The sequence below is a fragment of the Sebastes fasciatus genome, chromosome 13 (assembly GCF_043250625.1).
Source record: "Sebastes fasciatus isolate fSebFas1 chromosome 13, fSebFas1.pri, whole genome shotgun sequence".
NCBI lineage: Eukaryota > Metazoa > Chordata > Actinopteri > Perciformes > Sebastidae > Sebastes > Sebastes fasciatus.
In genome coordinates this window covers 6,857,737-6,882,878 of record NC_133807.1, presented here as the reverse complement: position 1 = coordinate 6,882,878, position 25,142 = coordinate 6,857,737, and the positions used below count along the sequence as shown (strand labels likewise).

The 25,142-nt window shown below is 39.8% G+C and overlaps 2 protein-coding genes across 3 annotated transcripts; both read right to left on the bottom strand.

Annotated features, from left to right (window-relative positions):
• Nucleotides 1–243: 243 nt before the first annotated feature.
• LOC141780062 (uncharacterized) lies at nucleotides 244–7,610 on the bottom strand. Of its 2 annotated transcripts, none has more exons than XM_074655126.1 (6): nucleotides 7,432–7,610; nucleotides 5,748–5,922; nucleotides 4,618–4,812; nucleotides 3,084–3,218; nucleotides 2,538–2,693; nucleotides 244–2,053 (listed from the first exon to the last, which is right to left on the bottom strand). In XM_074655126.1, the coding sequence occupies exons 1-6, from the start codon at nucleotides 7,488–7,490 to the stop codon at nucleotides 1,811–1,813; spliced, it is 963 nt and encodes a 320-aa protein (XP_074511227.1). In that variant the 5' UTR covers nucleotides 7,491–7,610; the 3' UTR covers nucleotides 244–1,810. The 2 variants fall into 2 exon arrangements, with proteins under 2 accessions (XP_074511227.1, XP_074511228.1); XM_074655127.1 differs by having other exon boundaries at nucleotides 5,748–5,950; nucleotides 7,432–7,586.
• A 2,452-nt stretch (nucleotides 7,611–10,062) lies between these two features.
• On the bottom strand, nucleotides 10,063–20,602 carry LOC141781473 (growth hormone secretagogue receptor type 1-like). The gene is made up of 5 exons (XM_074657228.1): nucleotides 20,467–20,602; nucleotides 16,856–17,031; nucleotides 14,475–15,294; nucleotides 11,326–11,624; nucleotides 10,063–10,086 (listed from the first exon to the last, which is right to left on the bottom strand). Exons 1-5 carry the CDS (start codon nucleotides 20,600–20,602, stop codon nucleotides 10,063–10,065), a joined length of 1,455 nt encoding a protein of 484 aa, XP_074513329.1.
• Between the last annotated feature and the right edge of the window lie 4,540 nt (nucleotides 20,603–25,142).

The following is a 25,142-nucleotide window of genomic DNA, read 5'->3' as shown; positions in this document are numbered from 1 at the left end:
AGCATCTATTACATCATGTGACTGTACTGCAGTTAAACTCAAGAATCAATCACAAACACTCTAACTCCCACACTGTACTGAGCACCCAGGACTGCAGGACACAGTAGCAAATTGCTAATGTGAAATTATGTTGAGAGAAGACCCAAAACATGTTTCACACCTTTCTTCAGCCATGGTAGCTTTGTGGATTAAACAATCACCCTCACACTGATTTAGGACCAGTCACATAATGTGGTAAGCATATTTGATTGCTCTGTACCTTTATTATCATCATCAAACATCAGAAAGGTAATATAAATGATTTAATTTGAAGCACAAATGTCAAATATCATTGTACTATTGTATATCACACTGACAAGAAAATAAAGCAAATATCTGAAAGTTTACATAATACTTCATAATATCCTAAAGAGCAAATGAAAAGGACATGAAAACATAAAGGAATGATAGAACAAAGCTAAACACCAAAAGAAAATTAAAAGGAGAATATAATTTAAATTTCATTCAAGCACGGTGAAATTGTGTAACAACCTACAAGAAAAGTGTTACATATTAGATTGCATCTGTCACCTTCAGATCCCCTGCATTCACGATATCATACCACGTGTACACATGTTAACATGTGCATGTACAGCCAACAGTTAGCTCTATATACACACACATACACTTCAGTCTTTGTACAAATTAAAGCTTCAGTAGGCAACAATTTTTTGGCATCATTGGGCAAAAATTCCATAATAACCTTTCAGCATATTGTAATTCAAGTGTTCTGAGAGAAAACTAGACTTCTGCTCCTCCTCATGGCTCTGTTTTCAGGCTTTAGAAAATCTAGCCCGTAGCGGAAGACTTTGACCAATCACAGGTCATTTTATTGAGAGAGCGTTCCTATTGGCTGTATTCCAGTCATGTGAGCGATGCTTGGTATTCCCTCAAGAGATCTCAACGTGGCTGCCGGGTCACAAACTTTCTAATTGTACAGCTAAACAGTACACTACAAGATGTTTCTGAAAACATTTGAGGCGAGAAATAGGCATTAACGTAACATAATATTGATTCATATTTGATCAGCGCTGCCTAGTTTGACCATTTGGTCCGAGTTTGCGAGTGATTGACAGCCGGCTCTCATAGACGGCAGATGGACAGCAGACCTTAGATCAGCTCTGACTGCTTATTTCCCTCCAGTCTGTGAAATCCTGCACATGCCGTTAGGAGCACCGGAGGACACAGAGGCACATGATTTTTTCAGGTTACATGTTTCATGTACTACTGTCACGATATAGCGAGCGTTTTATAAAAATGCCTACTTCAGCTTTAAGTGCGAAAGTAACGTGACAAATAAGTCAACGTTTGGGTTAAAATATCTACAGAAGTGGCAGAACTTAAGTACAGAAATGACGTTGCAAATAAATCAATGTTAACTTCTATGTTCACCGGTCTCCTGGGCGAAAGTCTAGTGTTTTTTGACCCACCCATCCAACCCGACCTCCTCCCTACGTTTGTCGCTCTTTATACTTCCTGGTTCACGATTACGTGGATTACATACACATTGATTTTGGGGGATATATACAAATTACAGTGCGTTACTTTTCGTACGTATAGCTACGAATGGTGTATGAGAACAGCCTGATTGTATGGGTAACAGTTGAAACACCTGTACTTGTACTGCACCTTACTATGTCACCTGACAGGTTAACTTATGTCAAACCTGTTAAGCCTCTTACTGCTGTGCAGTATTATCTATATAAGCCGTTATGATTTATTCTAAATATCCGGGGCCAGATCATCAACAATAGCCTCTCAGTCGTAGTTGTCAAACCATGCTCAGCTGAAAGTGACCTCGCTGTGCTATCAGAGCATCATGGTGCTTTTGGGAGCTCTGGAAGAACTCCTTTCCCCTCTGCAGGTTCTGGTCTGACAGGAAGCGCTCCACCAGAGTCCGCTGGATGGCCCTATGTTCGCAGGCTTTATGTTGAACTCCATGGCTCACATTTCTCAGAGGCTCCACTATCAGCAACCCGCTGGGGCCAGGACTCAAAGCTGGAAACACTTTAACCTGTTGATAGAGGGAGGGATCATAGGCAGATGCTCATGTTCAATATGTTTCTATGATCAGAAGTACAAAATTCTGTAACTTAATAACCGGAAATATTCTGCAGACCTTAAAATGATAAAGTGGGTAAAATAAACATTCAGTTACCAGTTTATTAGGTACACCTTGCTAAAACTAATGCAGTCTAATACAATAGTCCTGCAATCCTACCTTCATGAAGGTTATAATGTTCAGTTTTTGTTGAAACTGATTTTAAAAAGGTGTTTATTCAACTGATCATTTAGGATGCTGTTGAATTGTGTTGTATTATAAGTGATCCAAACTTGTGGGTTACCTTCTAGACATGACTATTCTCCATAGGAGTTTTCAACCTCTCCCTTGGCTAGCGGGTAGTAAATCTCTGCACAGTAAACTGCATAGAAGAATCATTCATTTTCTCTTATCTATATCAAATTGAAAAGGATGCCATGAAAGAGTAGAGCAGTACCGATTTGACCAGATACTCTTCGTAGGTCTTGAACAGCGGAACAACCTGATGCAGGTAGTCCAGATGTAAGCCCTCTCCAGCTGATGGGTCGGTCAGACGCTTCCAGTGAAGGATGATGTGGACGTGGAGAGCAGCTCCGTTCACCCATTGCTTTACCTGCACACAAAAGTTACAATAATGTCTTTACACCCTCACTTTAACCCTGTGTTTAAGATTTAAACCTGGTCTTACAACATTTTGTTTGGATATTGGGCACATTTGAGCCAACCATGCAGCAGACCAGGATCAGGACCAGCAAACTAGGGTTAAAACAAGGATTATCATACTTCTTAGATTAACTGATGAAGTATCCCAGAGTTACAGGACCAAAAGCGCTATGATTCGTTGGATGGTTACAGTGTAGCAAAGGACATCCAGCCAGGTTAGTAGTGATAAGTACTAGCATTAATTATAGTTGTGAAAGTCGCAGTAATAACAGATGTACAAGCACCATCGTTACTATCATTTGTAACTCTGTAGTTGCTTTGTATCAACGACAAAGCCAACCCCGGCAGAGCTGAGAGCGCTCCACTCCAGTAGCTCCATCCTCCCATAGGAATCCATCAGCTCGGATCGCAGCTTTCGCTCGACGCTCTCCAGCAGTGCCACCATCTTCTCCTGGTCATTGGCTGCTCCGGGGACCTGCCATGGGTAAGATGATGTTTAGGTTGAATCTCCACAATGTCTTCAGACTCTCGTTCATTACAAAATATATTGTGTTGTGTTGCCTATACGGGTCAGTACAATACAAGAACGATACAACATCATTTTTGGATAGTTCTACATCTCAACAACTTTGGATATTTTGGAGACAGTTCTGCCCCTGCAGGTAAAATGCTGCAGGATATTTGCCATTTTGTGTGCTTAAGGGATTCTTTACTGATAAGAGAAAATTAAAGTTTTACCTAAATATACAAAATGTTATAATGCATGTTGTTTTGGTGATACTACTCAGTTTGACCATCAAAATGGTCCATTAGAGAATATGCCTCTGTGAAACTTTGCTATCAACTTATTTTGTGTATCAGTGCTAAAAACCAGCAAGGATCAACATTTGGTGAGATGAGTATGACCTAGGCAGTTCAAATATACTGTATGTAAAATGTTGCTAAGATTAAGACACTTTTAGTGGATAATTATTTAATCATATATTTGCTGAATTCTAGGGTTAGCATATAGCGGTAACACTGAAAATTGACCAGTTGTGGTTACTATGTGTTACTATGTTGCTACAGCATTATTTGGTCTGGTATAACCATAGACTGCATATAAGAAGTGGACGTATTCACTGTGACGTCACCCATCGGTTAGTAGAATGCCGTTTTGAAGCCTTGAGTTTGACATTTTGGCCATCGCCATCTTGGTTTTTTGCAACCAGAAGTGACACAAAACCAAACGCTGAATAAGACATTTTTAGGCACCCAAAATGTTACAATTAACTTTCATGAACTGAAACACGCTGTGAAATGGCTAAAGTTCTAAGACGGAAACACGGATAGCTCCCAGACTGGACAACGCCGTGGTAGTAACCTGTCAATCACAAGGTAGCCACGCCCTAAAGCATACACTGCCTTATTGTCTATTTTACTCTAAATGGGACCATAATTATAATGAAACAAGTGATTGAGATCATAAACTAATGTTTACAAGGTTTACTGAGGTAATAAATCAGGTGAGAAGTAGGCTCATTTTCTCAAGACTTCTATACAATCAGACTTCTTTTTGCAACCAGAGGAGTCGCCCCCTGCTGGCTATTAGAGAGAATGCAAGTTTAAGGCACTTCAGCATTGGCTTCACTGACCTTATGTCTCTTCTCTACTTGAGTGTCACCGTTACACTATATTTTAGCATTTAACATTATCACGTAATTGCCACTTGTAGCCACATTGGCCACTGTTTACAAAAACGTTATAGTCAATATAACCAATCAATTCCAAGTTTTTTTTAATAAATGTTATAATTTATGCTAATGAGTGGGTTCAACCCTTAATAAATAAAGTAACTATATGTTATTACTGTACTACATCTAAAATGCAGCCACCTGTTTGAGAAACTCGCTGGCAATGGAGCTGATGTCCGACCCGGCGTCAGGCCCGAACATTCTGCGTATGGGGTCTGGAGATGGGGGGCGGTCCTCGGGACTCCTCGAGCCCAACCCAGCGGTCCGGTGATGGGCTAGCATCTCAAACAGGACTGAGAGAGCAAGTGCAACAACACCCACACTCCCATAACTCACCTACAGAATCAACACACACAGACAATTATACTTCATCATTTGGACATTATTAAAAACCTTTCAGACAAAGCAAGTGCAGAATTATTGATGATATTTAGGAGTGGAAATGCTTCCTTTCTGCATTATATATTAATATATATGTAAGTTATATATTAACTTATATCTTAAAGTATTTTGGTGAGAAGAATCCTGATAATCGCAAACTTTCTCAAGAGAATTAATCAAATTTCTTGATTTTATGTTTTAGGAATACCCAACCCAATCTTACGGAAAGGTGTATAAATAGCATGACATTACAAGGATATTCTGCGTGTCATGGGAACGCATTTTAGCATTACGTTTTACGCTGTTAGCGTTTAGGCAACAAATCTACTTAGTTAGCTTTAGGAAAATCATCATAGTTGGACTTAAAATAAGTACATAAAATAAGTAAAATACATACGGAAACAATGTACCAGAAGTACACATCACAAACGTCACTAAAAATCATGTCACAAACTTCACTAACATAACTACAAAATAACTCAACCACACTTTGGGACACAAAAAACGGTCTCCTGGTTGAAAGTCCTGTGTTTGTTGGACCATCCACCTCAACTCCCACCGACCATAAGCTGTCTTTCTCACTTTTTATTCTACATCACTAGCTCTGAGCGTAGCATATTTACGTAGTTACGATTACATTGCAGTCAGTACAGACCACATGGCGTACACATGACACGCCAAAAGCAATAAAAGAACGGCGTTCTTATTGCACGCAAAATGACTTGCAAATTACCGTGGCATTCATACGCCATTTAGTGCAACTGGACTCAAAATACCATAATGTTCCTGGCATGATTAATGGGAACCCTGTATAACTTGTGTTTCTGCCTGCCAAGACCACCGGGGTTATAAAGACAATGACACATGATGGTTGCAAACAAAACACCAACCGTGGTGTTGTTTCCAAAGAGGGTGTGGATGTCGCGGTTGAAGGCAAACCTCTGCTGCCGGGTCATAGCGCTCTGCAGGGTGGAGTACTGCTGCTCCAGAGCCCAGGAGGAGTTCAGGGACAGCAGAGAGGCCAGTGAGGCGTCCAGGGAGGCATCAGGAACCAGGCCTGCATGGCTGCAGAGTTACGACATTCTGGGTTGGACTGATACGGTCAAATTTTCAGAACTTATATTAATGTCCTCACTAAGAAAAAAGCAATGGAAAAAGTTTCTCTTTGCATTTTTATGGCCTTGGGGCAAAAATAACAACAATCAATGATTTTTTTTAAATATAGGCCTCTACTAAACGGTAGAGATATCACTTCATGGTAAAAGAAAAATACAAACCATGTAGAGTTATTAGCCTATGCTGGTAATAGGTTAGTTAATCAATTATGTCAAGTTGTTACCAAGAAATTAATAGTAATACCAGTACTAGTATCATTTATATAATAGTATATACACTATAATGGAATAACATTAATTATATGATATTAACAAATTATATTAACAACGGTAAATGTTCATACGTTTTTCTATTTTATAAAAAATTGTAAATTAATTATCTTAGCATCATTACTTTTACCAGTTCACCAGGACTTATTTCACCCATCAGCTGCTATATACAATGCTGACTTAACTGTACAATAATTTGAGCAATAATTCAACTGTGTAATACTGTCATTAATACTGCATGTATACTGTACATTCAGGAAATATTCTTATTAATTTCTTATTTATACAATTCTTGCATTTATATTTAACACACTTAATAGATCCCCCTTCTCAGCATTTTGTATTTACTAATAAGTATTTTGTATTTACCTTTTTTTGCACTGTGGTTATATGCTATATATTGCACATCTTAATGCAAATATTTGTACATATTTCATATTTTTTTATATTCTCATTTTCTTATTTTTAATTTTAGTACTTATATTTCTTTACATATTTTTTATATTGTGGCATTATGTACACATTGTAGCATTATGTACATCATTTACATGTTATGCACTCCTTAATTTCTATTTTCTTACATTTCTTTATGTTTATACAATAGCAACTGTAACGCCCCAATTTCCCCTCGGGGATCAATAAAGTATTTTCTGATTCTGATATCATGGACTTACATTAAATGTATCATTATTAACAACAATAAATGACCAGAAGCTTTTATATTTAGTAGAAAATAGTCAATTTGAATTAACATCATTAGCTTTACTATCTTTACCATAAAAGGACAACTGAACCGTTTGGTAGAGCATGTTTTCAGAAAAATATTTTTTTATATAATAATTTCTTTTGGTATCAAGTTACATACTTCTGCTCAGTAAGGCCTTTTAAATTATGATATGTTGGAAAAATATGCCTACCTATAAGGAGGCAAACTGAAATGGCATGCTATTTAAAGAAACAGCGACATCTAGTGGATGTTTTTTAGCACAACATACCTAAACCGAGTGGTAGAGATGGCTCAATCAGGTTGAGTTAAGTTCAACACATGTTTCAGATATAGTGACTCAAAATGTGCTCTACCAGTCAAGCAGAACATTAAAGGGATAGGCTCAATTACAAATAGCAAAAAGACATATTCCAAGACACTACCAGGGTTGACAGGTGTTCAGTTTGCTGCCTCTTTGCATACCTGGCGGTGTCGTACAGACAGTCTACGGTCTTTGGAGAAGTACTGCAGTGTATTCCCATCTCAGCATCCAGAGCGACTGTAAACGGCCGCACAGAAACTGACGTGAAAATGAAAAACCACAGCGGAGTTCCTGTGTCTGAACATACAGAAGGAAATCAACAGTGTGTTTCACAAGCTTCAGTCACTGGGTACAAAGTCTAGACACACACACACAGCAAACAAACCTCTCAAATACAGAGATACCCATAAATACAGTACAGTACATGACACATCCCAGAATATGGTAAATCTAATGTCTAAATATTTGAAAAGGTTAGCATGGCTACTGTGTAATAAAAAGGCAGGTAAAAAGCAATAACTTTTTTGGCATTGGAACATAATAGAGCAAAGCAGCTGGGAAATTCCATTGTTTCTACAGTGTTGCTGTCTAACACATGAGCACAAGCCTTTACATGATCTAATGTATTAAATTGAAATAATAATTTTGATATTTTGGTAGGAGACGTATAGTGTGAGTAGTACGCTAGCAGAGCAGCAGCTTCAGTGTAAAAACGACACATTCCAGGGGGTTATGATGTACCATTTCTTGGCTGGGAGAATTCCTTGAATCTCTGCAGAAATAGTCCGCTACATAACCACCGTAAAACCACAACGTTTCATTTTTGTATGAATTAATAACCAAGATATAACAAGCTGGCTGTTTACCCTGTTTCCAGTCTTTGTGCTAAGCTTCGTAAAGTATCTATAAACATTATTTACATGGATAGTTAATACTTTGTCAATGGTTAATTATTAGTTTCTGGTCCATCTATCTATGTAATGTTTATAGATGTTTTACAAACAATTTCTTAAAGGTTTACAAATCAATTTGGTAATCACTAACAAATACTTGATATAATATATAAAATCTTATAATGTGTGCAACAATAAACTGTTAATAAATAGTGCACTAATGTAATCAGAATGTAATTGTTATCGTCTCTTATCAGCTATGATATAATATAGAATTTCAAAACTAATTATTTCATATTACACAAACTAATGATAAATTAATAAAAATTATAGCATTACTAATAATTAGTAAACATTATTAATTATCATTTCATTGTTTGTTAACAGTAAAATAACAATTAACTAAGTTTAATTAACCATTTATATATGATGGTTATTATAAAGTGTAACCACACTTTGTCTGACATTTGCGTTGTATGCTGAATAAATGTCTCTTATTTATTTCTTGTGTATTTTGAACACCTAGCATGCACACAGATTTGGTTCTCTAGGTTTTGTTAGGAAGAAGAAATGCAACGATCTGTCTACGGCCTGTAACCATATAATACTAATCCTTGTTTCTGCAGTGTGTTCAAGTGCAACAGAAGACATGAGGCAGTGCAAAGAATTTTGTAAATTTGCCAACATTTTACGTAAATACATAGCAAGCAAGTCCTACAATAAACAAACAAATAAAATGACCATGCACATAAACAGTTATATATCTTATATGAAACAATACTTAATAGATAACTATATTGATGTTGATCCCAGGGGATTCCTCGTGTCAAATACAAGCGAAATATTAAACAAATATGGTAGATCCTTTCATTTTACAATGTAACATTAAAGAAAATGACTAACACAAATGGTCATATTGATTTATGATATTATAGAGTCTCAGTAAACTACATATAATCTTTAAATATTTGAACATTTCTCATACTGATTTGGTTTGTCATCAGGTCTGTACTTCATATATACATACGAACGTACATACATTCTAAAAAGAGACCTGATCTCATAGCAGAAATTGCCTGGGTTACCAACACAATCAAATCAATTGTCCCTTAGCCCGAGGCCAATCTGTCCACCGAACTTCAGGAAATCCATTCTGAGGTGTTTCCCGCTGGCACACAGAGAGAATAACATGGGTGGAAACATAACTAGAGGTGATAAAACCTCAAGTGTGAATGGAATAAAGGCATTTATATCAGTATCTGACACATCAGGACTCGTAATGTAATACAGTATCATGTCAAAAACACATCAGCCCGTATGAAACTACATGAATCAAAGTGATAGCCCTATTTCATGTGTGTGTGTGCTTGTGGATCTGTGGATGTGTGAACATGTTTTGAGCAGGCCGCTGTTAACTTTACTTGTGTACACGTACAATTTCTTCTGTATAAAATACATATTGTGGAAAGTACCTCATTTAAAGCTGTAGTAGGCGAGATTAGAGCAAATATGATTAAAAAAAGTTATTTTTATAACGCTATATCGCGACAGTAGTACATGAAACAGGTAACCTGAAAAAAATCATGTGCCTCTGTGTCCTCCGGTGCTCCTAACGGCACGGAGAAACAAGCAGTAAGAGCTGATCTGAGGTCTGCTGTCCAGCTGCTGTCTATGAGAGCTTGCTGTCAATCACTCGCAAACTCCGATCAAACGGTCAAACTAGGCAGCGCTGATCAAATATGAATCAATATTATGTTACGTTAATGCCTAAAGTTTGTGAAGCCGCTGCCATTGTGAAATCTGGTGAAGGAACGCTAAGTTCCGGTTGCATGACCGGAGCACAGCCAATAGGAACGCTCTCTCTCAATGAAATGACCTGTGATTGGTCAAAGTTTCCCATCACGGGCTGGAGCTTTCTAAAGCCTGAAAACAGAGCCATGAGGAGGTGCAGAAGTCTTGTTACCTGTCAGAGCACTTGAATTACAATAGGCTGAAAAGTTATTATGGAATTTTTGCCCAATGATGCCAAAAATATACTGCCTACTGCCACTTTAAAAGACACAGATTCTTAAAGTTAGTTAGCCCTACTTTAAACATTAAAACACAAGATTCTCACTGTGCTAAAATAAGTAAACTGCAGTGACGTTTGGCTGGGTTTTGTATTTTTTTCTAAACCTAGTATAATATTCACATGCAATATATACACTGTTACTATAGGTGCTGTAATCAGTAGGCGATTTGTTAACTTTTAAAAGGGTGGACGGACCACAGTGCCACCGTTTTGCTAGTTTTATAAAACTGTGTTCTTCAAGCTTTTCTTTTTACGGCTATGGACGAGGACAGACTTATATGTGTGCAACGCACAGAACTGGCCGTAAATAGGCAAGAGGCTGTGTGTCACAAACTGACGCATATCCCAAATGCGCTGTATACGTATATGTCCAAAGAATGCTCCAAAACCTGAATAATATTGGCCCATCCGCCCATGTCTTAATTGGAAAATGCTCCATTCGGAATATCCAAACGGAATATGCTGTTTACACGACCCGTATCAAATTCTGAAAAATTGTCATATTCGGAATAATAGCGGAATATTAGTGTGCATGTAAACATAGTCAATGTTTAATTAAAAAGTGTGTGCGTCTATTTCTGCGCGTGTAGTGTTCACCCTTACAAAGTGGTCGTGGAGTGCCGTGTTGTGAGTGTGCGCAGGCGGTGAGACTGTGTGTGAGAGTGTGTGCGTATGAGGCTGTGCACGGCGTGTCTATATTTAGCAGACATCAGGTTGTACAGTAGAGGATTGATGGCAGCACTGAGGCAGTAGAGGACAGAGGACACCAAGTTGAAATACTGAGAAAGATAGTACAAAAATAACAAGTGTGTGTGACGGTGTGTGTCGTTGAAGCGTGTGTCATTGTGTGTGTTATCATTGTACATGTCGGTGGGTGTCACGGTGTATATGTGTGCAGTGGGAGGTGTGTGATTAGGTGTGTTATTTTGTGAGTTTGCGCAAATGAGTGTCCTGTGTGTATTGGTGCTTGTGTCAGCATGGAGACTAGTGTGTGAATGTGACACTGTGTGTGTGTCATTATGTGTAGTGGTGTTATGCATTTGATTGTTTGTGTCTCTATTGTCTGTAAATCTACTGAGGTGTGTGTCTACATCAGTGTGTGTGTTGTCACAGAACATTTTGCCTCCCTCCGTGTGATCGTGTGCAGTCATCTTTCCAGTCTTGAAACGCGTGTCCGAGTCCGAGTCCGAGTGGCTAATGGGTTCAGCAACAGTGTGAATGTCGACATCTCTGTTTATGCCGACATCAGAGATAGTGTTAATGTCTGAGTGTAAGTCTGTGTCCGTGTATGCTTCCTGTCCGTCTATGCCGATGCCATGAGAAAAAGAGTAAATGGTCCGACCCACATGGAAGGGCAGCCAGCACAGGACGAACGCTAAGACAATCACTCCTGGAGAAGGTGAAAACAGAGGGGGGCGGGATGGAGAGAAAAACACAGAGGGATTACATTAGAATCATTAATACCTGAAGGTGGGGAAAGATGTCTCTTACACTAATAAACCCAGATGCTCCCCCTGCAATTAGCAGTGGCGGCTGGTGGAAATGTTTCTAGGTGGGGCTGTGCCACATCCAATCGATTTCAGTAAATATACCGGTATGATTTAATGCAAAAAAAGTGAAGCTACCAAAAACACATTACTACTTTGCAGTTAAATAATCAACACTTATTTTATTCCAACAGGAGCAGTAAAGAATGCTTAGGAAAAACACAACAGTATAAAATGTACTCAGCGGTGGAAAGTAACGAAGTACATTTACTCAAGTACTGTACTTGAGTACAATTTTGAGGTACTTGTACTTTACTTGAGTATTTCCATGTTCTGATACTTTCTACTTCTACTCCACTACATCTCAATGGGGAATATTGTACTTTTTACTCCACTACATTGATTTAATAACTTTGGTTACTTTACAGATTCAGATTATTAATACAAAATATAATCATCTAATAAATAATGATGTATCATTATAGATTAAACTACCCAACAGTATACTGTATAAAGTCATTAAAATGAGCTCCACCTTTACCAGCTGCAACATTGATGAACACATTAATGCATCAATACGTATAATCCAATAATATACATTAATCTGCATAATGTGTACTTTTATGCTCGGTACTTTAAGTATATTCATATGCTAATATTTTTTTGCACTTTTACTTAAGTAGGATTTCGAATGCAGGACTCTTACTTGTAACAGAGTATTTCTACATGGTAGTATTGCTACTTTTACTGAAGTACAAGCTCTGAGTACTTCTTCCACCACTGCTTGTATTATAATACAATAAACGTGTAATACAATAATAATATAATATAACAATATAACATGAAATAGAAATGTTTACTTAATGTGATGCCCCTAGTGACCTTGCTTTATTTGGTAAACCAATAGTGAGGTAAAGATCAGGGGAAGTAAACATGAAGTGTCATTAGGAAAACTGCCGTTAAGTCCTGAAGCTATTCAGACACCTGAATGTACATAAGCATGGGACTCAAGTGCTCTGAGGCGTAGACATAGTAAACTCCAGCAACAGCCTCAAGGTGATCTATTGACAGTATGTGGAAATCATACCAGCTACATAATACAGTTTCCATGTCCAGACATCTGTAGAATATGTCACAGACAGTGAAGGTGATCTATTGACTGTATATTAACTTCATACCAGCAAGACTTTACTACAGTTTCAATGTCTATCTGTAGAATATGTTACGGAGATGAAATAAAGTAAAGACTTATTTTTAAATCAACACTTCCTGCTTTCATTTCAAAATAAAAGCTCTCAGGCGTTTTTTCTATAGACAGAATCCCTTTATTTGTTAACACGAGGCTTTTATTCTGAAATATGATTCCAGGGTGGTGCCCCGTTTATTATTAATATTTATTGATAATTTTTATTAATACTAATAATTCTATTGATATTATTAATTAATTTGCTAATAACCAAACCTGTTCCTGCCAAATCCCTACAGCTATTTGAGTCAGTATCGGCCCGATATCTGATCCGGTATTGGTATCGCTGCATCCCTAGGCCAAACAATATATTACAATTATAACTACTTAAATCACTGTTATTCTTAGGCTATAACTATATATAGGCCTATATAACTATAAAATAACTATATGTGTAGCCTGCACATTTTCAAGAAAAAGTAGTATTAGTAGTAGTAGTCACGAAGTTTAGAAAGAAAGGGAAGTATTGTGTCTAATATTAGAGTGCTGAACCCAGACAACCCGGAAAAAAGCCAATGGGATTTTTCCATTAGAAACACCTAAATGTGTATTTTGGATGTTTTCTCTGCACTAGTCTGAAAGAAGACATGTTGTGGAAGTAGCGTGAAATAGCAATGTTTTTGCCTGGGATCATTGGGGTGTCATCCTTAAAGGGACTATTTGTAACTTTCAGAATTGCTTGTTAACAGCGACACCTGTGGCCGTTAAGTCAATGAAAGTCAGCTTCGGGTTCGCGCTCGCTCGCTCTAAATAGACATGAACGAGCATCGGTCAACACAATGAGGCGACACACGTCAGCTAAAACCACAATATCACTCTATATTTCAGCTGCTTGGCAGTAATGTTAGCTGACCAGACAAAGGTCTCTCCGTGAATCAATGCTGATCCTAGTGTTGGCTTTTCCTGCTTCAGCCTCCGGGGCTGAAGCAGGAAGAGAAACGTTATCGTCTCCCGACTGCGCCCGCAGGAAGACACCGGCACTCGGTCGGAGACGCTAACGTTTCTCGTTGCGGAGCCTCGACACTTCACAAGACACGGGAAACCTCTGCTGGTCTGGAGGAGCTGCAGCATTTATTTCTGCACAAACGTCCACTGTACATTCACTAGATATTCTCAGAGCTACTAACTCTTCTGCAGTGTGGAGTGAGCGCGCGTTCACGTCTAGAGGTGGAGCAAGAGAGCGAGAACGCGCGCGTTGTGTGAGTGAAGGCAAGCAGACAGAGGAGCAGAGGTTCCGGCCACACGCGAGCGCGCATAGGATCCCGACCCGGTAGATTTATACGTGTAAGAAGTTACAAACAGTCCCTTTAAATGTTTACATATTTTTTTACTTTTCTGTTTAAGTTCAAGCTTTGTTTTGTTTATAAACCTGCTTGGTGACAAGCTTGGTTAGTGGTCCGTGTAAATATTTAATAAAAACTTGTATTTATGTAAGCACTAGTTTCTGTGTGTTCTTATTATAATAAACAAAGGACCTCAGGGTGTGTGTTGGTGGTGTGTTTCTCACCCAGCATTTTGACAGTGTGCCGGTGGCTCTGGTCCCTACGGCTGCTTTGTGGACGGAGCCACAGTGTCCGTCCAATCAGGCTGTAGACCACTCCCAAGATGCTGACAGGAACCAGGAAGTACAAGTTCGAGAGAATCATCATGGCCGACAACAGGCCGGAGGAGGCGGCGTAGTGTGTGCAGCGGCACTCTCTCTTGTCAGTCCGTCCCCTGGGACCTCCATCAGTGCCTTCTTCCCGTCCTCCTCCCTCATCTTCCTTCATTTTATTTTGCCGCTCTCCCTCAACTTCCATCTCTCCTCCTTCATCTGCTTGTTTTCCAACTTGTATTTGTCCTCCATCTCCTTGTTTCCTCTCATCTCTTTCTTCTATTCCCACTTTTCTCTCTCTTAACTCCCCGACTCTTTCACCCCATCCCATTTTCTCTTTTTCTCCCCACTTTATTCCCTCTAATCCTCCATTCATTGAGGCCATGTGTCCACTTCCTCTTTCCCCTCCACCTATCATAAATCCTCCCTGTTCTCCTTCCTTGCCTGTCCACCCTCCGAGCCCTAGCTCCTCTCCCTCGACTTCCTCCACTCCAACCATGACCAACACCGGTGCCGCACTAACGGCCGCGCCCAGCCACAGGCAACCGATGAGAGCCCTTGTTCTGCGCCGTGTCACCAGGGTCTTGGCTGTGATTGGCCAGCAGACAGCCAAGTACCTCTCCAAGGAGAGGAAGGTGATGTGGAGGATTGTGCAGAAGGTGCAGCACTCTGAGAGGAACATAGTCAGCTTACAGACAAGGTCTCCTAAGGGCCAGGGTCTGGGCCTCCAGAGCTGGAAGAGACGGAACAATCATTTTACCCTGGAGACAGCTCCGTTTGCACCTTTATTCCACTTGATGACACAGCTGTCACATTCAGGTGTGCACCGACCTTTTTTAGACAAGAATAGTGATGTTTCACAACAAGACAGTTGTTTCAGCCGAGAAACAATTCAAATCATGTGCCAGCCAAAGAAAAAGAATGATGATACAGGACATCTAGACAAGTGCCAACTGAAATTAATTTCCACAATGACAGTGAACATGTTGTCAAACCAGAACTGGCAGGGTAAAACACACACTCTGTGTAGTATGGGCATATTGAGTCCCAGGCATAAGAAGTAGCCTGCTTAAACTAGCTTGGTGGCCTACAGTAGCATTCCAAATGACAGCTACACCTTTTTTAGCCACACTAGCAGCGATGAGGTTGACCTCTCTCTAAAACAGAAACAGTAAGTAGGCTGCTTCCTGAATATCGTATTGAGAATAGCCCCTATTTAAAGGAGCTGAATGCGAAATTCAGAACAGAGGGATTGCCTCCATACGGTTCTCAACATGGTGACGGCAGTGCTCACAGAGCTAACAGTGTTTACCTGGCGGGCAACTGGAGGCGCTACGCTTCCACGACGATGCCGTCGGTCCAGTCCGTTCTTATTCCCAGGGCGCGAATTATCTTGTGTGTGATACCAACATACAAGGCACCCTTTAGTGCCTGCATGAAACGCGTTGGGATTTCAATTAACTACAAAGAGGCCGTGAGCTAACCAGTGGTGCACACTCACATGCACTAAAAGGCCCGCACGGCCGGTCCAGCTATGTTAACAACACACACCGAGAGAAAGAGACTTCATTCTCTGCTCAGGTAGACATTACTCCACTATATCTTTACATAGCAATAGTTGTTTGCGGCTATATTAACGCTCTGGATACTGAATAGAGCACCATTGAAGTCTCTTGTGTCCCAAAAGGTTTAAAATTAACTTATAGCCAAATCCAGAGTTATTGTCCTAGGCATAGGCCTTATGAACATGCATCAGACCCACGGGACTGCGCCCGAATGCGCCGCCCTGACAGATGCGGTTCAGCTGTGTGTGGCTGTAATAATGGATTTATTGGCCGTAATTCATCACTTTTATTATCTTCTAATACATTCATGGGCTGTAGGCCTATGCTGTAAGCCTGTACCATGGATATGTTAACGTCTCTGTTGCCAAACAACCGGCTATAGTGGATAGTAGCATGACCTAAACGTAATTACTAGTTACTAGTAGTTAATAGGCTTTTACTAAGATTTTATTTTTCTAATCTTGATTATGATATGTCGCCAGGTTAGGTTGTTAAACATGGCCTGTTGGTTTGTGTGTCTCATTATGTACGTACCATAACAAATCTCATGTTAGTACATAATGATTGATTAAAATTATGATTTAAGCAGCGGTGCAGCCTCCTTAACAAACACTGTTGTGGCTACTAGGCTAGGCTACTGCGAGCAAGCAAGCTCATGAACGTGCGGTGCTGCCAAAATATCAGTATCTGGTCAGACCATAATATCACCATGTATGTGTGTGCATGTACCTTATAGAGCTCCAGAGGCAGCAGCAGGAGTATCAGCAGATCACTGACAGCCATGCTGCTCAGGTAGAGATAGGTAGAGCTCCTCATGTGGGGTCGGAGCCAAACCACCAGAATAGTCAGTATGTTTCCCAGAAGGCCGAAGAGAATCAGCGGAATGTATATGACAGTTACGCACACTAGAAGATGAAATATTATTATGTTTTATCAGACAGTTTGTATTTATCTCAGAACTGTACACACATAGTCAGCCATGGATGGAAAATGAAATAACAAATGTAGAATTTTACTGCAACATGTACTTATAATTACCAGAACAGCTAGCCTGTGGGAATTTAAAGGAATAATTTGACCTTTTGGGAAATAGCCTGGCTCTGCCAAAAGTTCAAAAAATCCATAGCAGCACCTCGAAAATTCATTAATTAATATGCTATGACTCCAAAAACTGAAGAGCAACATGATGTGGTTTTACGCAGAGTTTATATGCCGAACCCATAGACTGTATGTAAGAAGTGGACGTAGTCACAATGACGCCGCCCATTGGGTTGCGGACTGCCGTTCTGAGGCCATTTCGGGATTTTGGCCATCGCCATATTGTGTTATTGCAACTAGAAGTGACACGAGAGGGTGGAGCCTTGTACAACCAAATGCTGAATAAGACATGTTTTAGCGACCAAAAACGTTATAATTACCTTTCATGAACTGAAAACACACTGTGAAAGGGTTAAAGTTGTAAGACGAAAACATGGACAACACCCAGACCGGACAAGGCCGTGGTGGCAACCTGTCAATCATAAGGTAGCCCCGCCCTAAAGCATCCCCTGCTTTATGGTCTATTTGACTCTAAATGGGGCCATAATTTACTAAATGAACATCATACTGTGTTGAAGAAGACTTGAAACTAGAGATTGAGACCATAAACTCATGTTTACAATGTTTACTGAAGTAATAAATCAAGTGACAGGTAGGGTCATTTTCTCATAGACTTCAGAGCAGTCGCCCCCTGCTGGCTTTTAGAAAGAATGCAAGTTTAAGGCACTTCCGCATTGGCTTCACTTTTCAGAACCGGAGGTTGCCCCCACTAGCCGAACCCTCTATACCTCTCTAACTAAAGCTTTTCAAACTCTGGCATAAAATTGTATGTTCATGTAGGACCACGTCATTAAGAGTATGTGGCTGAGTGAAAAAAATTGTTTAGTATTATGCTAAGCTAACCAGCTGCTGGCAGTAGCTTCATATTTACCATAGCAGGCTGGTCTCATACACTGTTTGTAGCTTTACCTACGAAAAGTAACGCACTGTAATTTGTAATTTGTCCCACAAAATCAATTTACGTGTAATTCACGTAATCGTGAACCAGGAAATATAAATAGCGAAAAATGCCGCGTAGGGAGGGGGTCGGGGTGGACGGGTGAAACCGTGTGAAACCAGAAGTCAACATTGATTTATTTGTCACGTAACTGACGTACTTATGTAACGCCACTTCTGGAGTTATTTTAAGCCAAACCATGATCTTTTCCTAAACCTAATTAAGTCATTTTGTTGCCTAAACCTAAGGAAGTTGTTTCCTGTGATGACATGTTTATTTTGAAAAGACTGTATGCATGTATGCACTTGGTTCTGGACATTCTTAGGAAAACGAACAAAAAAATGAGGAATAACTTTTTCGTAACCGAACCGTTGAATGAGGATACGTTGACCATAGGCTACAGACAGGAGAGTGGTATCAATCTTCTCATCTGACTTTCGGCAAGAAAGAGAATAAGCATACAGACGTAGGCAAAGTTGTTGGTAACGTTCCGTTAAAGAGAGAAAAACCCACAATGGTCACTGAAATAACTTGAAACTGACAAAAGTAATAATAAATAAAAATTTACTGAAAATGAACTAATGAAAATCAGATATTGTTTTTGAATTGTGGTTCAACAGAATCATTTTAAAAAACAAACTAATGAAACTGACCTGGACAAAAAATTATGGTACCCCTAGAAAAGATGTAAAATAATGTGACCATAGGGACATGTTAAACTAAGGTGTGTCCTGTAAATAGCATCACATGTATCTTCAAACTTGTAATCAGTCAGTCTGCCTATTTAAAGGGTGAAAAGTAGTCACTGTGCTGTTTGGTATCATGGTGTGTACCACACTGAACATGGACCACAGAAAGCTAAGGAGAGAGTTGTCTCAGGAGATCAGAAAGAACATTATAGACCTTCATGTTAAAGGTAAAGGCTATAAGACCATCTCCAAGCAGCTTGATGTTCCTGTGACTACAGCTGCACATATTATTCAGAAGTTTAAGGTCCATGGGACTGTAGCCTACCTACCTGGACGTGGCCGCAAGAGGAAAATTGATGACATATTGAAGAGACGGATAATACGAATGGTAACCAAAGAGCCCAGAACAACTTCCAAAGAGATTAGAGGTGAACTCCAAGGTCAAGGTACATCAGTGTCAGATCGCACCATCCGTCACTGTTTGAGCCAAAGTGGACTTAATGGAAGACAACCGAGGAGGACACCAAATCATAAAAAAGCGAGACTGGAATTTGCCAAAATGCATATTGACAAGCCACAAAGCTTCTGGGAGAATGTCCTTTGGACAGATGAGACAAAACTGAAGCTTTTTGGCAAGTCACATCAGCTCTATGTTCACAGACGAAGAGATGAAGCATCCAAAGAAAAGAACACTATACCTAATGTGAAACATGGAGGAGGCTCGGTTATGTTATGGGGCTGCTTTGCTGCATCTGGCACAGGGTGTCTTGAATTTGTGCAGGGTGCAATGAAATCTCAAGACTATCAAGGCATTCTGGAGCGAAATGTGCTGCCAAGTGTCAGAAAGCTTGGTCTCAGTTGCAGGTCATGGGTCCTCAAACAGGATAATGACCCAAAACACAGCTAAAAACACCCAAGAATGGCTAAGAACAAAACATTGGACTATTCTGAAGTGGCCTTCTATGAGCCCTGATCTAAATCCTATTGAACATCTGTGGAAGGAGCTGAAACATGCAGTCTGGAGAAGGCACCCTTCAAACCTGAGACAGCTGGAGCAGTTTGCTCACGAGGAGTGGGCCAACATACCTGTCGACAGGTGCAGAAGTCTCATTGAGAGTTACAGAAATCACTTGATTGCAGTGATTGCCTCAAAAGGTTGTGCAACAAAATATTAAGTTAAGGGTACCATCATTTTTGTCTAGGCCAGTTTCATTAGTTTGTTTTTTAAAATGATTCTGCTGAACCATAATTCAAAAACAATATCTGATTTTCATTAGTTAATTTTCAGTGAATTTTTATTTATTATTACTTTTGTCAGTTTCAAGTTATTTCAGTGACCATTGTTGGTTTTTCTTTCTTTAACGGAAGGGTACCAACGATTTTGCCTATGTCTGTATTTCACAAAAATGTTGAACTATTCCTTTAATATCAAAGGAAATATGGTGCAGTTTTTAATTGTACTGACAATTTCCTTCAATCAAACAAAGTCAAAGGGGATAGGAGACTATATCAGTCTTTGTGATTTATGTTCTTTTTTGTTTTGTTTTGGTGCACCTTTAAATTTTGATTAAACATTATGCAATAGCAGTATTTTCCTATTGTTTTTTTTTACCCACCTAGCTCAATCAATCCAAACAAAGGTTCCTCCCACTGGCACTCTTGGTTCAAGCAGTCCTCCGGGAAGCCAGATGCGAGGCCACAGTTTTCATCTTCACAGCCACTGCCCATGTCGCCCAACTCCATAAGATCCATGGTGACGCAGGGTGGGGTCGGACAGAAAAAGTGAAAGCGGCGGGGGAGAGGTGTGTGTCCCCCCGGGTTACAGGGCGAAGAGGTGACGCACACTGATGGATTTCCTATGGCGCTCAATCACAGCTAACACTGAAGGGGATGGTCAGGGTGGGAAAGTGCTGTCTAGTCAGAACAACAGAAAAAGAACATATGAACACATTTACAAGAAATCACACAACAATTGCATGTAATATTACTCTGCATATATGAATAAACACACATGCAGGCATGCATAGAGGATGTGCACTTTGAGGCAGTTAAATCAACACTACATACTGTTTATGTCATGTTTATGTTGTCCCCAAAAGATCCCCAAAAAATTAACCAAAAATTGTTGTACACATGGGGGATCTTCAATATAAACAAGGTCCATTTATCAAAGATTTAATTGCTATTTAATTAGCTGAATCGGGTATTGGTGACAATGGGGCAGATTATATACTATAAACATTATATACTGGAATTTAAATTCCTGTTTAAGTTTTGATAACATTTATTTTTGCATTAAAACAGTTTACTTATAATTTCTGTTAATTTTGAAGATTTTTTTTACCAAGTTGTTGGTGTACAATTTATTATTTTAATAATAAAAAACAATTCACTAAATTGATGTCATGTTATCCATGTATTCATTGGTCACATTTTGTTTTACAAAGTTAAGAAAGTGACGTTTAAGTCCAGCCTGATGTTGCCTTACACATAAAAGAATGATCACATAGTCACTTCCACACAGCGAGACATACAGCTTATCAATTAAACACTGGCCTCGGTATCGGCTGTTACCCAAAGCTCAGGCATTGCTATCAGTATTGGGACTGAAAAAGCTGGATCGGTGCATCCCTATTCCTTATTACTTTTGTTATTTATTTATTTTTATCACTGAAACCATTAATATCAATACGAATTAACCAATTTAAAAGTCAACTTGTCATTATTACATCATCCACAAAACAATCTGCACCTAAAAACTGTACATTAGTGGTTACAGCTATAATATATATATATATATATATCATGTGAAATGTAATTTAAGGTAAAATAATATACTCACGGATTGAGGGGAGATTCAGCGCCTGGTGTATCTCTCTGCTGCAATCACACACTTGTGCTTTACTGTGACTTACACACACACACACACACACACACACCCACACATCTATCTCTCCCCTCACTCTCTCCCCTCTTATCTCCCCTCTTATCTCTCCCTTTCTCTTCCTCTCCGTCTCATATTTTATGGTCTGCGCTTTCCTGTATACTTAAGCTATTTCACATTACGCCACTTTATAGGAATAAATGTTTACCAACAGTATAAAATTACCTTTTCACCTTGCTAACTAATTTCAATGTCATAATAAGAGTTCTTTAATACAGTGATTCTCAAAGTGGGGTCCGGTGACCCCCAGGGATCCTTAGCAATCTGTCAAGGGGTTCACTAAATAATTTGCTATAAATCATAAAATTGTGCTGTGTCATGAAAAAATGCATATCTCCAGATGGGGACCATTTGCAGCAATAAAACAAGCATTTTGTGTCCATTACTCCCACCCACGTTAGCTTTGGGCCAATAGAAACTCTGATATGATTGTGACACACAGCAATAATGTCATTATTTTAAAGTTGAAGCACTAACTGAAAGTCAGCTTTAGACTGGTCAATTCAAATATCTAGAATTATTAGGACTATGCCTTGCTACTGTTCATTTTCTAAAAGCTTTTAAGATGAATTACTTGAAATGTAGGCTATAAATGATGTCAAGTTGAGTCCAAATGCAATTTGAATAAAATCACCCTCTGTTTAAAAGGTATATAATTGGTATTAACATTCAATAACATTGCAAGTTATCCCCTCTGTGGGACTAATAAAGGAGTATCTAATTTATCTGATCTTAACATGATTCAAATGTGTTTCTGTTTATCACTATGAAACAGGTCTGAAGTATTAAGGTTGAAAAGTTTTAGAATACAAATAGTTCCAATGGCGTCTAGGAGTACAAATGGTAGTAAGCATTATGCTTAATCGTTGTTATGATTAAGAGGGGGTCCTTTGAAAATGTTCTCCCCTGTAAAGGGGTCCCTAGCCCCAAAAAGTTTGAGAACCCCTGCTTTAATATATACTGTAGCAACAGTGAGTGGTGGAGGAAGTATTCAGATGCTTTAAATAAGTAAAACCGATACGGCAATATAAACATACTCCATTACAAGTAAAAGTCCTGCATTTCTATTCCTACGGTACCGTACATTCCCACTTAAAGGTATATTACGCAGGAATTTTATAAAAATAAAAAAACAATGTATAAACTCCATACTAAAATAATCCCTCTCAATCATCATTCACGAGCCACTAGAAGTGTGTAGTGGTGTCTGTATCTGCAGAGACCCTGCGCTCTGCCTGGATTTTCTCTTTTATTCTTATTATGCCCCCGCACCTGCGACAACCGTGTCCGTCCGTCCTGTATGTACGTCCGTCCGGACCATTCTCGTGAACGCGATATCTCAGGATCGCCTGGAGGGAATTTCTTTAAATTTGGCACAAATGTCCAATTGGACTTAAGGATGACCTCATTTGACTTTGGTGGTCAAAGGTCAAGGTCATTGTGACCTCACAAAACACATTTTTGGCCATAACTCAAGAACTCATATGCTAATTGTGACAATTTCACATAAATGTCTAACAGGACTAAATGTTGAAGTGATGAGATTTTGGACAGACGTGGATGTAAACTGTAACTTCACTGGTTGGCGGAGGCATACGACCGCAAGGCGGTAATTCTAGTTTTGCTGTGTTCAGCAGTGTATTGCTGCCACACCAAAAAAAAAAAATGGATCAGTATCATATTGTTATAACGTGAAATGTTTAATGTTTTAACAATATACTGTAAGTGATTCAAGATTCAAGATGTTTATTGTCACGCCGGTTGTACAGGTACAAACGTGTGAAATACTTTTTGCTGGGAAGCTCCATTAAAATAATAAATTATATTACATTTACATTTACGTTACATTTACATTTGCATCACAATTATAAAAGGAAATACTTTATACAAGGGCATATTAAGAACATATACAGGCATATTAAGAACATATGTATTAAGAATATATACAGTATATACAGTATAAGATATATCTTTGTGTAAGAATGTGTCAAATTAATTATAGATTTAAAAGTCTGATGGCCTGGGGGAAAAAACTGTTCCTCAGTCTGCTGGTGTGAGTCCTGGGGGTCCTGTATCTTCTACCAGAGGGCAGGAGGGAGAACAGGCTGTTGTGGGGGTGTGTCGTGTCCTTAATGACCCTCTGGGACTTCCTGAGGCACCGCTGGGTGTAAAGCTCCTGCAGGCTGGGCAGCTCGCACCCGGTGATGTGTTGGGCCGAGCGCACCACCCTTTCCAGCGCCTTACGGTCCACGTTGGTGCAGCTGCCGCACCAGGTGGTGAAGCAGCCTGTCAGGAGGCTCTCTATGGTGCCCCGGTAGAAGTCCCTGAGGATTTGCGGTTTCAGCCTGAAAGTCTTGAGTCGCCTCAGAGCGTACAGTCTCTGCTGGGCCTTCCTGACTACAGTGGTGGTGTGGGTGGCCCATGTCAAGTCCTTATGGATGTTGACACCCAGGTATTTAAAGGTGTCCACCCTCTCCACCGCTGTGCCGTTGATGGTGACTGGGGGGTGAGTGCAACCCCCCCTCCTGTAATCCACGATGACCTCCTTGGTCTTTGAGATGTTCAGGGAGAGGTGGTTGTTCTGACACCACTGTTCCAGGATGGTCACCTCCTCCCTGTAGGCCGTCTCGTCGCCATGGGAGATCAACCCCACAACTGCTGTGTCGTCCGCAAACTTCACGATGGTGTTTGAAGCTCTTGTTGACACACAGTCGTGGGTGTAGAGGGAGTACAGGAGGGGGCTGAGAACACAGCCCTGAGGTGCTCCTGTGCTCAGAGTCAGTGAAGTCGAGGTGAGGTTGTTGATTCTCACCACCTGGGGGCGTCCCGTCAGAAAGTCCAGGATCCAGTCACACAGTGGTGTGTTCAGGCCCAGATCCTTGAGCTTAGTGACGAGCCTGGAGGGCACTATGGTGTTGAACGCTGAGCTGTAATCCATGAACAGCATCCTCACATAGGTGTCCCTTCCTTCCAGGTGGGAGAGGGCGGTGATGATCACGTTATAACGTGAAACGTTTTATGTTATAACAATAAGTTATAATTTTGTAACATAAAAAGTTTTGTGTTATGACGAGATAAATAGTATATTGTATAAAGTTTGTATGTTGTAATAATGTGAAAATATCTTCTTATAGCGTGAAAAACTTCTTGTTATAACAAGAAACTTTTCACATCATAACGTGATCCGTTTTTTTTTTTTTCCTGGTGTGGCAGCAATACACTTCAGGAGTGTTTGGGACGTTTCTGAGGGTCAGTAAACAGTCTTTGGGCTCCACAGCCAATAAGCAGAGTGCACAGCCCATTCTCATTCCCAGGTAGTCAAACACCGGCACATTTTCACACCCCTCG

Bases quoted from the DNA above. Each gene is read 5' to 3' on its own strand.
- LOC141780062 (XM_074655126.1), bottom strand. From the start codon at position 7,490: ATGGGAATACACTGCAGTACTTCTCCAAAGACCGTAGACTGTCTGTAC. The intron at 3,219-4,617 runs GTGGCTGCATTT...TACCCATGGCAG, and splicing joins CCAGCGAGTTTCTCAAACAG to GTCCCCGGAGCAGCCAATGA. The intron at 2,694-3,083 runs GTTGGCTTTGTC...TTTTGTGTGCAG, and splicing joins GCGCTCTCAGCTCTGCCGGG to GTAAAGCAATGGGTGAACGG.
- LOC141781473 (XM_074657228.1), bottom strand. From the start codon at position 20,602: ATGGATCTTATGGAGTTGGGCGACATGGGCAGTGGCTGTGAAGATGAA. The intron at 17,032-20,466 runs GTGGGTAAAAAA...TTCATCTTCTAG, and splicing joins GTTTGGATTGATTGAGCTAG to TGTGCGTAACTGTCATATAC. The intron at 10,087-11,325 runs GTAGACACACAC...CTCTGTTTTCAG, and splicing joins GTGACAACACACACACTGAT to GCTTTAGAAAGCTCCAGCCC.